The sequence below is a fragment of the Aulostomus chinensis genome, chromosome 3 (genome assembly GCF_037954235.1).
Source record: "Aulostomus chinensis isolate RoL2024-O1b breed Wild chromosome 3, RoL_Achi_v1.0, whole genome shotgun sequence".
Taxonomy (NCBI): domain Eukaryota; kingdom Metazoa; phylum Chordata; class Actinopteri; order Syngnathiformes; family Aulostomidae; genus Aulostomus; species Aulostomus chinensis.
The window spans coordinates 22643679-22657843 of NC_141322.1; the positions used below are offsets into that span (position 1 = coordinate 22643679).

Here is a 14165-nt window from a genome sequence, read left to right on the forward strand (position 1 = left end):
AAACATCAACAGTACAAAGAGGTGGGGTTTTTTTTCACAGAGAGTTGAAAATTGTCCAACTTCAAGTAAAATACAGCTCTAATCACTGAAACTTTTTTTTAATCCAGCCATCAAATCACATTGGAGGAGATGATGGACAATTACCATGAAAAGACAAACTAAAATTCCATGTACAGGTGCTGCGTAACTGACGTTTATTCCTCCCTCACATTTCCTCGTCAACCCACACAGATCGGTGGGTCTGTAGCTCAGCCTTTATTTCATCCAGAGTTAGGAAAAGAGAAAAGCACTCTACCTTGTGCTGACATTTTTACTTCAGTGGATATTCCGTATCATAGCAACCAATGCTTCTCAGCTGAAAAAAAAATAAAAAATGCTGCGCCTCCAAAGCACTCTGAAACACTCCCAGCTGGACACTGTCAGAAGTACGAGTGGTATTTTCAGCTAAAAAAAAGGCTTTGGAGAACACCAAGACAGCAGTTGCATTGAACTACACCTGCAATCTTTTCCTGGGACAGTCTGTTCCTTTACTTTGATCAGTCAATACAGAAAAGCAGTCCTCACGCAAAAGTCTGGATCAGTTGAGGTTGAATGCCTTGAAAATAAGATGCTGACCAGGAAATGTTATCAACCTTACATTAATTTTTTTCTGGACTTATAATAGCCTAATCATTTTAGCAATAATGCAATTTTGTTACCATTTTTAAATAATCAGAGGTTTAAATTACTCTCAAGTACTTGCAAAGTACTCTAAAGTACTCCTAGTGTTATTTGTTCAAGAATCACTGCCCTTGTAGAATGGCCTCAACACTCCAGATGGAGTAGAAGAACATCAATATGCATTCCATTAGAAATATCTTACCAGAATCTTGGTAGTATAGGCACTGTTGATGGCAATGGAATTAACAAGTAGGTCCAGTGATTTGGGCGGTAGAACTCCAGGATCTGGGATCACTTTGTAGTGCACATCTCCAACGTAACACTGCACAGCCGTCATGCGGTTGGTGGTTAGCGTGCCGGTCTTGTCAGAGCATATGGCCGTTGCATTGCCCATTGTTTCACATGCATCAAGGTGGCGCACCAGGTTGTTGTCTTTCATCATTTTCTGTTGGTAAGAATCAATAAGATCCTCAAGAAAGCAATGCAAAACTGAAAATGTTTGACTAATCAAGTGGCTGCATGGATGTGAAACCACGAACTCCTGCAGGTACTGTTTCCACTCTTGACTTTCAATTGATATTCATCATGCCGTCATTCAGTGCAGTACATTACAATATAATTAGAAGGCACTGTAGTAACGGTTCAGGAATCAAGGCTGTACAGCGCTTCCAACAGCAGTAAATCCTCAATACATATGTAGACCTAATGTTTGCTCTTGCTCACCTTGACAGAGTAGGCCAGGGAGATGGTGACTGCCAGAGGCAACCCCTCAGGCACCGCAACCACCAACACAGTCACACCAATGATGAAGAACTTCACAAAGTACTGGATGTAGATGGGAGTGCACTCTGTCAACCAAGGGCGCTTCTGGATCACAAAGTTGTCGATGGCAAAGTACAGTACCAGGATGATGACTGTGATGGCCGACATAAGCAAACCTGCGATAGGGGAAGAAAGAAATCAGTGAAGCAATGAAAAAATACAGAACTTGAATTCAACTGAGAGAGTGCAAGAACCATGTAATATTTATCTAATGTTGCTATGGTTACAGGTTGGTTACAGATGAATTCAAGATAGCGATTAAATCTGAACAACACTACATATGCAAGCCATGATTTGAAAACATTCAAAATATCAGAAAACTGCCATCAGCAGGTAAGTATAGTCTGGGCCTCATCTCTAATCATTGATAAAGACATACCTGGTCAGACAGAAGGCAGATAAAATGATGAAGCAATAATTCCCACATGCTATAGAATCACAGGCCCTAGAGTGAACAAAGTCCAAATATTTTCTGGCAGAACTGCAGGAGGGCCTTATGATCTTCTAGTGCCGGCTGTATGCTAATCCATCCACAGTATTTCATTGTTCTGACACCCCGTCCTCATTCCATCACTCAGACCGACAGGCTGATGTAACAGCATCAGTGAAAACAAGGACTTCTTCTCCTCTACAGCAATTAAGAACTATTTTGAGGGTTTTTGTTATGGTAGTTTTAAGGATCCTAATTTCTCAAGATTTGTGCGCACACCTTTTCATGCCAATGTTCAACATTAATCCCACTTTATTGCTGTTATAAGAGGACACCCACAATGTGGGCATATTGCCATGTGGGCATCTGTTACTAAAAATGCCTGCTGATAAAGACCTTCCTCAACTGTTTTTGACATCAAATCATTTTTTTCCATAAATTGCTTTAAATCACATTTTAAGAACTGCTTTGGGATGAGAAATTGCTCTGTATTGATTATATGGACTGTAAAAAGCTGAAGAAGCTCAGTTGCTTTTTAAATGGTCAAATATTTGTGAAGTATAAAGAGGATGGATCACCAAAATAGCCAGACATTATGTTCTGATTGCTTTAAGTGACTGAGGTGAATCCTAGCAGCACAACATTTTTCTCTGACTGACACGATGGTGGTTCAGTACCTTCTTGTCCCCAAGTTAAGTGCCAGGTTGACTGTGTGATGGACTTGTACCTGCTTTGCCAATCTGCACAGCCAGTTTTGTCAGCTTCCCTTGCAGCACAGACTTCTCTTTCTTTGGGACTGACACTTTCTTCCTCTCTTTCTCTTCCTCTCCACCTTCAGCACTTTTAAGAGGCTGCATCTCCATTGCAGCTGCTCCATCCTGCTTCTTTACTGTAAACACCACAGAACAATGGAAAGCAGAAAAGTTAGTAACGGAGATAAGAGCAAGAAAATGAGGAGGAAGAGGGAATCTTGATTCAACACACAGGTGTTAATAGCGCCAGGAAGACCAGTACGGACACACAGTATGTAATTAAAACCAAGGATAGGTCATTCTGACACCCCATGACAAGAAGGAATCCAATTATTATGTATGAATCTTTCATATACCATAATGAGCAGTGTTTTTGTTTGGCCCCCTCTTGGTAAGATCAGTGGGTGTTTCCACCATCTTGAAGTTATGTATGGAAAATAAAATTGTGGGTCTATATTTGCCACAGTAAAGGAGCACTGTCTTTCCTATCTTTCTGGCCATTGCTTCATCAAGAGTACATACAGTATATGTCATATATAATTCAGTGGCCCTATATTCGAGGACCCTGCCTTGTTCATACAGAAGATTGTTGAGTAGCTTGCTTAGCATTTGCGGAAAGCAAAGGAATATTATATTACATATGGCACATTTCATACACACAAAAACCTCAAGTATATTAAATAAACACTAAAAACAAAACAACCATATGCAAAAGAAAAATATATGTTGTGAGATGCCAAATTCAAAATAACAATTTTGTTCGATAAAGAATTATGTAGGACTTAAGCTTTTTCATGTGTAGCACACAACATCGATGTTGAAACTTGTGGACAATTTTCAGATATCCTGACAATCTAGAGCAGGGGTGTCCAAACTGGTCAGGTAAGGGCCGGTGTGGCTGCAGGTTTTCATTCCAACCAAGCAAAAGCAACACCTGATCCAACAAATGAGCTGCGTGGAAACAGCTGAGTTGATTTAAGTAGAATCAGGTGTTGCTTTTGCTCGGGTGGAGCCCTAACCCTAACCCTAACTGGACAAGTTTGGACACCCCTGATCTAGAGGATTAATGCGAAAAATAGTGATGTATGGACCATGATGTATTGATTAGACAAGTAGCATTCCTTTCAATCTATATATTATATGAAAGTGGAAAGTGGAAGACAAACAGAATATAAACTGCACATATTTAAAACCTTCACATTGTGAAAGACTTTGTCATTACAGGGAAATTAACAAATGCTAAAAACCTGTTTAAAACCTTATTTTACTAAAAAAAACATATCAGATGGGACCAGAACAAACAGAACAGATGCAGAGTTGAGTTTGATTGGCTTTCTTTGTCCTGCATTTGCCAAAAATGGTAAAATCTCGCAGGAAGGCGTTGGGCAAGTTTTATTGTGCCGTAGCATATATTCTAAAAGTCTCTCAACTCTTTTGAAGGGATGAACACCTTTTTCCATGAGATATTCCCTCATTTATGTTCACTTTCAAGTTTGATACCCAGCCCTATTTGTTTTTAAAGATGATGTTAAAAAGCTGGTCCAGCGTCCAGGTGAATATACTTTCACATCATTTTCACCCATCAATGAACATGGAAACACAGGCATGTTCATTGCAGATGGAATGAGAACATCTGCAAGCATCATCAGCCAAGATGTTTCATTTGTCACCTTTCACGTTTGCCACGTGTTACTGACACTGTAAAAGTCTTGTTCCTTAAGTTCGTTAACTATCACACACACACAAGCATTCATACCACAAGTTACCAAAAATCACTGAGGCCCAGTTTCATATCACAATAAGGGATGTGCTTGATGGTCATGAATAAGCCTTTTAATTTGTTATAGTCTCCAGCTGTGCCTCAATTTCCTTCATAGAGAATGATCATTTGTATGCAGAAGAAAAGTACAACTACTTTAATTAAATACATGCTCAGGACAGAGATGCATCTTCTGGAAGCTCCATTTATTTCTACAGACGATTAAACCTGCTGGAGACTGTAATCATCGCACCACATTATTAGTCTGCTGTTAAACTGATTTACAGTGTTTTTGCTCCGAGCCATTTCACTGAAATCAAGTTGAACTTGAATAAAGCTGATCATCCGACCGGTTCACTGAAACATGAGACACTTCAGCTTTTATTGCATTGTGTGTATTTGGAAATTTGTGTTGAAAGTAGGAATGGTAACAATTCCACAGCTTAAAAAAAATAAAAATGTGTGTGTGTGTGACAACAAGCCCCTGCCTTATACTGAAATTATGATTAATCTTTCTTGACAGATTCATTAGCATTTTGGGGCAGCATGGCTCTGAGGTAGCACTGCTGTCTAGCAACCGAAAGGGTCACTGGTCCCATCCTCACTTCCCCTGGTGACCATGTGGAAGTGTCCTTGAGCAAGATACTGAGCCCCAAATTGCTCCTGATGGCCCTGCGATAGACTGGCAACCCATTCAGGGTGAACCCTGCCTGCCTCTCACCCAATGTCAGCTGGGATAGGCTCCAGCTCCCCCGCAACCCTTAACTGATAAGCGGTATAGAAAATGGATGGATGGATGGACATTACAATTTCCATTAGATAAAGGGTGGTGAATCCCAATTTAGAGAATAAACAACACCAACAATTTTCTGATTATAGACTTGCTTGCTGTTCTCAGTTTTAGTGAACATTTAAGGCCTTTGTCATATTCTGCCTGATGCTATGTACACATATGCTGTTGTAAAACACGACTCTGGTATCGGCCATTCTTGCTTTGTAATGACCAAATCGATTAAACAACAGAAATATCTGCTACATCATCAAAGACGTCAGGGTATTTATGTTAGATTGTGTGATGCTGAGAATTTATGACACTGTGACAATTGTCAAGAAAGATGGACAACCAAGGCGTGGTACGTAACTTGGAGGAAGTAACAGGACAGTTTTGGATGTTGTTGGTGGAAAAAAAGTTAGCACGGATACAGTAGCTCAGGAACAGACTGCTGTTCTCTCAGGGAGAGCAGGACAAGTCAAGAACACAACAAGAACAACAGAACAGACCAGGGACAACACATTAGTGACAGACGGAGTGGAGAGGAGGGATTGTCTAGCCTAATAAAAGCACAGGTTAAACCAGGGTCAAATATAAGGTCTAATTCCTGTAACTGTCTGACTGTCTGCATTAGTGCGGCTCAGTCCTTTGAGAGACAGTGAGATACGGAGGGTGCAGAATATAATGCAGACAGAAAAGAATAAGTAATGAAGGATTTTCCACCTGCATTTGACCCAGAGCTTACACTGCACATCCTAACAGGGACAGGATGAGAAGAAAAAGAAGGAAGGAAGCAGGGAAGGAGAGAAAGATAGACAGAGAGAGAGAGAGATAGACAGAGAGAGAGAGAGAGAGAGAGAGAGAGAGAGAGAGAGAGAGAGAGATGGTTTGGTTACCTTTAATCTGGTTGCTCTCCATATTGCCATCTTGCATTTTACCTATGATGAGACATACAAGACAGTAACAACAAAAATAACCAAGGCAGACAAGTTAACAAATAATCACCACAGAGACAACAAACACAGCGAGGAAAAAAAAATACAAACAGGGAGACAGGAAAATGACTTTTAATACAACATCTCTGTGACAGTCACATAGAAAGGCTTGTGATATGTAAGCGATGCAGTGTAACTAGTACTTACACCTACTGGCAAGGGGTTCATTAAACAAGATTTAATTGAGAGCCACATACTGTAGTGTGCAAATTTCTTGTAATGAAATGGGAGGAAATTAGGTTTTAACAGACTTTGCTTTTATTGCATAACCAAATCAGGTAATGAAAGGTTTGATGGGCGTCAAAATATATCGAGTGTGACGTTAAAAAAAAAAGAAGAAAAAAAAGCATTCTTTTTTTGAGTATATTTTTTTGGGAGAATTACCCAAAGACATCATCAAGCATAAGAATCAAGGCTTTAAAATGAGGAATCAAGACATAGATGCAGCATTTACGTTGAACGCTGGGGGAGAGTACAGGACACACACGTACAGTACTAACACACAAAAGAGACGGCATGCATCAAGAGGAAAATTCAGAAAGCACATGCAAGATCACACACTCAGAGTGAAGGAAATATGAACAACAGAGAGAGTGATAGAGAGAGCCTGAAGGAAAGAGCCTCCCACACGGTGAAGTTACATAAGAACAACTGGAGGAAAATTGAAATCTAAGTTTGGGGACAGAGAATTTAATTTGCTGCTGGGTTCTGCTTACACAAGAAATAATTTAATTGCGTGTATTTCCATCAAACAGGGCTGTTAAATGATCATCTTATTGGTAGTGGAGCAGCTGGCCAGGAACCTTCTCAGAAGTATATATAGCACTTGAAACACACAATAATATAATTAATAAAGATTTATTATGTACTGAAACATGGATCCCATTATCCAACCAGGCTAGTGCTACGAACACCTGCATTGGCTTCCACGGCAGGCAGATTAGGAATTGAACAAAAATCTTACTTCTCTACTCATATGTCACAGAGAAATTCCCTGAAAACCTGAATGTCTGTTAACAGTAAGGCTCATTTCAACTCCACCACCACATTAGCTTGTTCCCTGGAGTCACACTAAGGGCATGGATGACAAACCACTCTGTTCCAGCCCAGGACAGCACAAGGTCACCATTACAGTGCAAATTATGCCCCATCTGTGTTGAGTACAAACATGTTGGGGCTGTTCTCCAAGGAGATGGCGATAAGAGCGAACCCAGTGCAACAATGAATGAAGTTAATCGTTTTGCATCTCGTCCAGCAAGCACAGAAATAGAGGATTTACACAAAGTGATCTCAAAGGACACCCAACTGAAGACGATGGCCCCACAGAATGATTTTGCCACTACTGCTTAGTCAGTTTGGATCCAGTCTACTGACACATATATAAATTAATATGCTGAGACTTCTTGCACAACACGAATAAACACATTATCATCACATTCCTGCGGCATCATTAAATATGCCCCTCTTCAGATGTTGTAAGGTTAACCGACACAAAATAGCAATGAACACTTATATAAAACGTCTCCACCTGTAAGTGTTAAGGAGCCCTAATGATGGCATTTTTCAGTTAGAATTAAAGACCGACCATTAAATTAAAGTCACTGCATGACAAGATGGCGACTCAACATTTAAAGACTTACAAGACAAAAGAGAGGATAAAATGCATGAATGAAAAAAAACGGTTCAACACAACTCAAAAAAGAAGGCAGAGGAAAAGGTGAGCAACCAGAAAGGTAGCTGAAAAATGGAGATGGTGGGAGGAGCCAAAAGTCACAACAGAAAGAGATTAGAGGTTTCGTCAACCTACCATTAATTAGGCTGGCACTGCCAGGGGCGTTAAAGCCCGTAGCCCCATCCGTGGCTATTGTGGCGATGGGGTGGATAGGGGGATGCGAGCAGTCTAGCCAGTAACAATCAGAGCCAAACGTAAATGAAAAGAAACACACGTCCACACATAAAATGCACTCATGTGCAAACACAAGACAACGACCAGAAATAACATGGTTATAAGACATTTAAGAGATTCAGCATCTGTAGACAGTGTGTAAAGACTAAAGGCTGGTGTTTTAATCAGCAGGGATTATAAATATGTGTCTGTTTTTAAGGAAATGGTATGTGATGTAAATAAAACATAAAACGTCGGATTGACATGAGACATGAAATCTAAACATATATGGGAAAGAATATCACAACATGTGAAACCACAAATACAAAACAGGTAAACCTGCTGTATGATCAAGTAAAAAGAATTTATTTTCCAATTTATATTCATAAAATAATGCATGTGTTCAATTTTAGCGTTCTAGTATGATATTGAATATGTTCTTGTTTTCATTATCATTTTATGTTATCGTTATTGTTATTTTCACCTTTGTACTGTGAGATATTGATTTAGAATAAGGTCATTTTTCATCTTTGTCATAGGAATGTGAATGTAATTCAAACCATGTTATTCATCTAACATAATTGAGCATCACAAAATAATATATTAAGTAGACAAACTAAAAATAACAAGAAGAGAATAAGTGTTAGATAGCCAATCTCTGATGCAAAGTTAAATGAATAAATAAATAAAAAGGGTCCAAATATCAGCTGAGGAAAAGCACATGTGCCAAGCAGTTACGTGATAATTAAATGTAGGTAGACGTGATCAGGTGCACTAACAAACACAGTGTTATTTAAGTGTCCAGCTCACTGGAGAGCAGTCATATGAACAATGAACACTGTTGGTCTTTACATGGAGCAGCGTGTCACAGGAGAACAGACCCATACCACTGTGTCAAGGTCCGTCCTTGATTTTCATAGAACTGATTGTCAACATATGCATTTACTCTGTCCATCAGTGTACGGGCAATGAATGCAAGCCTACTATATGAATCCAAAGTTTTCAATTAAAAAAAAAAAGATATCGAAATAAATTTCATAGAACTTAAAAAAAAAAAATCTATCTACGAATATAAGGCTTCTGGACAACCGCTCGGTGAGACAACTGTCTGAAGTGGCTGTGGTAACAAATCAATTTTGATGTTACAATATGTAAGTACTTTTTACTGCTGGTACACGTGGTGTCGCTCGCATGTCATTTTTTCCATGCAGCAATTACAGCAATCAGACGACTCTAGCAGCTTATCTTCATTTATGGCATTCAAAATGTCTCAGAAACAGATCTGATCGTGAATGCAAGCTAGTTAGTGTGATGAGTGCATCGCCTGTGAGGAGGAGAGAGGATTATGCATTGTGAAATCACTGTCAACACTTAAAAAGATGCAGTGTTGTGATGATGAGGCTTCTCTTTTTAAGTGGGGGATTTAATCAGAGCAAGAGTGATTGGCTACTGGAGGGGATGAGGAGAAAAGGTGATTTACTGGGGCAGCATTGGGGGTTAAAGGTCAAACAGTGCCACTCCCAGGGGTCAGAGAAAGATGATACTCTACCTGTGTTCTGGTGTCCGTCTTCTACTGCCCCTCCTTCAAGGCAAATTTGGAACAATTAAAGATGTAAGCAAAAAAATGCACCTGAATCCACAGACCCTGGATACTGTGGCTGACACAGTGGTTTACGGCACGACAACAACTTACAGCATGTCATATGTCCTAAACAATCATGTAAGTTTCTTGTTTACAGCCCATACAACATGGAATTTATTCACTGAACGCCCACGTAAAGACTTTTAGCACATAAGAGGATTTCAAGAGTATGTTCTTGACATCAAACCTAAATTATCCTGAAGCCACTGCAGAAAAGTTAGGTGTACAAAGAAGACTAGACAATATAATCAAAGTTCTTGCCTTTCTTTTCTTTCTTCTCTTCTTCCTCCACACCGGCTCCCAACAGAGTGAAGATGATTCCAGTCTGGGAGTTGACACCGACAGCAGTCACTAGCATGCGCCCTGACCCTTCCATCACATGGGTCCCTGAAGAAGGAGGGGTAGTGTTACATTTGCTCTCCTGACATTACTACATATGATTGAGACTGATTAGTTTTACACACTCAAATGATATATGTTTCTGCTGTCTACATTTTTGATCTTGTCCCTCTGTCCAGCTTATCTTGTTCTTTTCATTTGTGTACAGCCAAAAAACCCATAACAACCCACAACACCACCAAGAAATATCCTCGCAATCTGTGAAGCTGCAATTCTGTGTACAATAACACGTGTGCTTGTTTCCCCAATTTACACCTAACTGGTAATACAATATATTTTAGATTCATTTGGATTGCAAACAGATAGTACTTGACCACCTGAAAGTACAGGTAGGTGCAGGTACTACACTCATGTTCAATGTGGTCATTATGCATCCCTGAGCACCTCCAGAGGTGGTTTGGCAGGCTGGATCACAATCTCTTCTCATTAAGTGTTGGGCCCATTTACACTTATAAATCCATGTTGTCAATCACTGTTTGGTTGCAATCGGCCACCTTAAAAAGGATTTTAATTGCATCTGTGAATGGGATGAATTAGGTTTTATTTCTAGATTGTCCATCCATCCATTTTCTTCCGCTTATCCTGTTAAGGGTTGCGGGGGGGGGGGGGGTGCTGGAGCCTATCCCAGTGGCTTTCGGGCATGAGGCAGAGTACACCCTGGATGGGTCGCCAGTCCATAGCAGGGCCAACACATATAGATTGTGTTTTAAGAAACTATGTTTCTGATGTGATCAAGGGCTTTGATGTTCAAGAGAGCTGACCTCTCCATCCAAGTCTAACTCTGATTAATCAAGGAGAGGGCCTCAGGGATACAGAGAATAAAATAAAGACGTTAACGATTAAAAAAAAAAAAAAATTATTCTCAAACTTTAAGAGACCAAACTGATCATGGGAAAATGGTCAATCAGACACCAAATGGTAAATTTTTGTCATGTAAACAGAAGCTTTGCCTCAGGTCTCACCGCTTTGATCCAGACTCAAATACCCCAGAACCTACCAAAACTATTATGAAAACTCAGGTTGCATTCAACTCTGCTATTCCAGTACAGATAGAGATGTTGAAGAACAGAGAAGAATTACATCTCTTTGCACCCCTTCTGCTTTGAAAGATCTAACCATACTGAATATCAGCATGTCGTCATTTGCATTGAGCTCAAAGCACTGCCACACTTAGACTAAGCACAATCTCTCACATACATGCTTTTATTTCCCTAATTTAGACACTTGAATCCTTTTGGGTTAGGGTAAAAGTGGCTTTAAGTGTGTGCCAATTTCATATCACTGTGTATAAACTCACCATGAACACACTCACATCTCTAGGTAGGTGTCTACTACTTCTTTCTCCCTAAAACTGCATCATTACATTTATCTTAAGCTCTGCGATTCCAAAAGAAAAAAATAAAATGAGGCCAAAAAAAGCTTCACTGTGCACACACTTCGGACTGCACGATAAATCTGTGCAAGTGCATACATCAGACACACACACACACCCACACACACACCCACACACACACAGAACATTATTAACCTTTGGGGGAATGTGGGTGAATACGAGGCTAATTAAAGAAGGCAGCAAAAAGCCACACAGCTAATTATCCACAGGAAAAATGTGGTAACAAGTGAGATGAGATTAACCCACGTTTGTGTTATCAGTGATATTCTGTCTTTCGAAGAATCCCACAGCTAAAAGTTTCTGGTGAATCTGATACAGTACATACTAAACGAGCGAAGAAAGATGGGTTTGTTAAATGCAGGAAACCCTTCAGATAATTAACAACTTTTATCTTGATGTAATGCTATGACTAATGTATGTGTTCACACACACACACACACACACACACACACACACACACACACACACACACATATGTATATACATACATATATGTGTGTACATGAAATTCATATAATGATAATGAAAATCAATACATATGCTATTATTTTGTAGTTTAGGGGATCAAATAAAACTTCTCAGACTGATGGATTCTTCTTAGCACTACTTTCAAGAAACTGACACATCGTAAACCCAGGAACTGGCATCTTACCAGACAACAGCATAGGGTCCTTGTCTGCAGATTTCTTTACATGGTCAGACTCTCCAGTGAGTGATGATTCATCAATCTTCAGGTCATTGCCCTGGATCAACACCCCATCAGTAGGGAGGAGATCACCTGCATCAATACGTACATATATCAGATTTGGTTTATTTAAATTGCTAAGGCTTGTCTGTAAATACTGCGCTCCAGATCAGAAAAGAAGTAGACAAGATAGATGGTAACTACAGCACTACATTCAAAGCATTCTTTTACTTTGGTGCATGTTAGTTTCTGTATATATCCGCTAAAGCTCATTAAATTCTCTGAATTAAAACTCTAGCTAAGAAATTTGATTGCTTAAGGTGGACTTCATAACTTTAATCCCCTTCTCGAAATGAGGTTGAAGTCTATTTTCAGCTACTGAACCATGACAATTACTTTACACAGAACAATGGACACATCACGCCGGCACGTAAGACCAAACCGAACTGAAGGAAAAAAGAACTTTAAATCAAGGCCATGGCTGAAGTCTGAGATGACTGACATTTTTTGAGTGTCCAAGTTAAAAAAGTTGGACAGATGTGATCAGAGTAATGTTGTGTAAATGAAAATCCTCTTTATATTCTCAGAAGATGTGATTATTAGCCATAATATCATAACCATCCAAGGAAGACAAGCAACAAGAACTGTTGGTGAGTGTGAAACAATGGCCTCTGCTCCTGTTTGCCTCAGGTTCAAATGATGTCATCTCTGTTTGACGAAAAACATGTATAATTTGCGATCTTACTGAGAAGTACTGTAATATTAAAATCTTAAAGATCGCTGTTACTGTTTTAAAGTCTTAAAACATATTTTTGAAGAGTTGTTGGAGATTTAACGAGTGAAAAGCTACTGCTGAGCTTTATGTGACATCAATTTCATCAATATTGATAATTTTTTCCGTGCACATTATTACTAATAGACGTGTCCTAAATGCAAGATGGACAACATGGAAACTTCATGTCAACAGCGAGATGTAAGTAAAATGTCAGAAAACTAAATGAATTCGTCCTGAAGATTCACATTAAAGTTATTCATTCATCAATAACTTTAAAACGGTGCAAGAGAATATTTGCCCTTGAGGGGTGTGTAAATAAGCACGTGGGCACTGGAAACTGGTCCCACCACTATGTGTCAGTCTCCTCATGCCTACCGTATTTAATTTGAGCAATATCGCCCACCACTATGTCCGCCACGGGCAGCTGTATGACCTGGCTGCCGCGGATAACCTGGAACTTCTGCTCCTGCTCAATGCGGCTCTGCAGCCCACGGAACTGCTTCTCCTTCGACCAGTCGTTGAAGGCCGTCACTAACACCACACACACCACAGACAATAGGATGGCTGCACCCTCGATCCATCCGGCCTCCGCCTCGCCCTCTCCCTCCACCGCACCAGTTGCTGTGCCACATGCTGTAAGTGATGAGGGACAAAATGTATAGATGTGATATACCGTATATGCATTGTACAGTTCATTAATAACATAGGTGGGGAACTCAAGTCACATGACATGACTGGAGTCATAAATGTCAGTTCAGTAAATTGATAAAAGACTTGACTTTGGCTTGATCCTTGAGATTCTAAAAGAGTTTACTTTTTGTCAAATATTCACATTTTCTACTGTGATTAACGTGATCTCTACCAGCAAAGGGTCAAAGATCAGGGCCACAGGTAGCATTCATGGAGGGGGGCTAATCCAAAAATAATTAAATTTGGATTCAATACGTATGTTGTCCACAACATAAGAGTTAAAGGTACGTACACAACAAAAGGTAACTTAGTACATCATTTTAGCTTAAAACCGCTATTTAGTGAAAGCTGATGTAACTGACAATCAAGAAACTGAGGTGGATCATCAGAATTTGACATGACTTCACTTGTGATTGCATGACCCAGGGAATTACTTGAATCATCTTGCCTGACTCAACTTCTTGGATTTCTATGACACTAGAATGGGACTTGCAGACATGACGGTT

At 39.8% G+C, this 14165-nt stretch overlaps 1 protein-coding gene across 15 annotated transcripts in view; it reads right to left on the reverse strand.

Annotated features, from left to right (window-relative positions):
• The window catches only part of atp2b2 (ATPase plasma membrane Ca2+ transporting 2), a 115901-nt gene that overhangs the window by 25130 nt on the left and 76606 nt on the right, over window positions 1–14165 (reverse strand). For 13 of the 15 annotated variants that reach the window (XM_086199752.1, XM_086199747.1, XM_086199745.1 and 10 more), the window contains 9 exons: window positions 13345–13602; window positions 12162–12287; window positions 9979–10104; window positions 9625–9657; window positions 7998–8090; window positions 6092–6133; window positions 2640–2801; window positions 1384–1598; window positions 863–1105 (listed from right to left, as the gene is read on the reverse strand). In XM_086199752.1, the coding sequence (XP_086055878.1) occupies window positions 863–1105; window positions 1384–1598; window positions 2640–2801; window positions 6092–6133; window positions 7998–8090; window positions 9625–9657; window positions 9979–10104; window positions 12162–12287; window positions 13345–13602 (1298 nt within the window). The remainder of the gene's footprint in view (window positions 1–862; window positions 1106–1383; window positions 1599–2639; window positions 2802–6091; window positions 6134–7997; window positions 8091–9624; window positions 9658–9978; window positions 10105–12161; window positions 12288–13344; window positions 13603–14165) is intronic. The other 2 variants (XM_086199748.1, XM_086199750.1) reach the window with 2 other exon arrangements.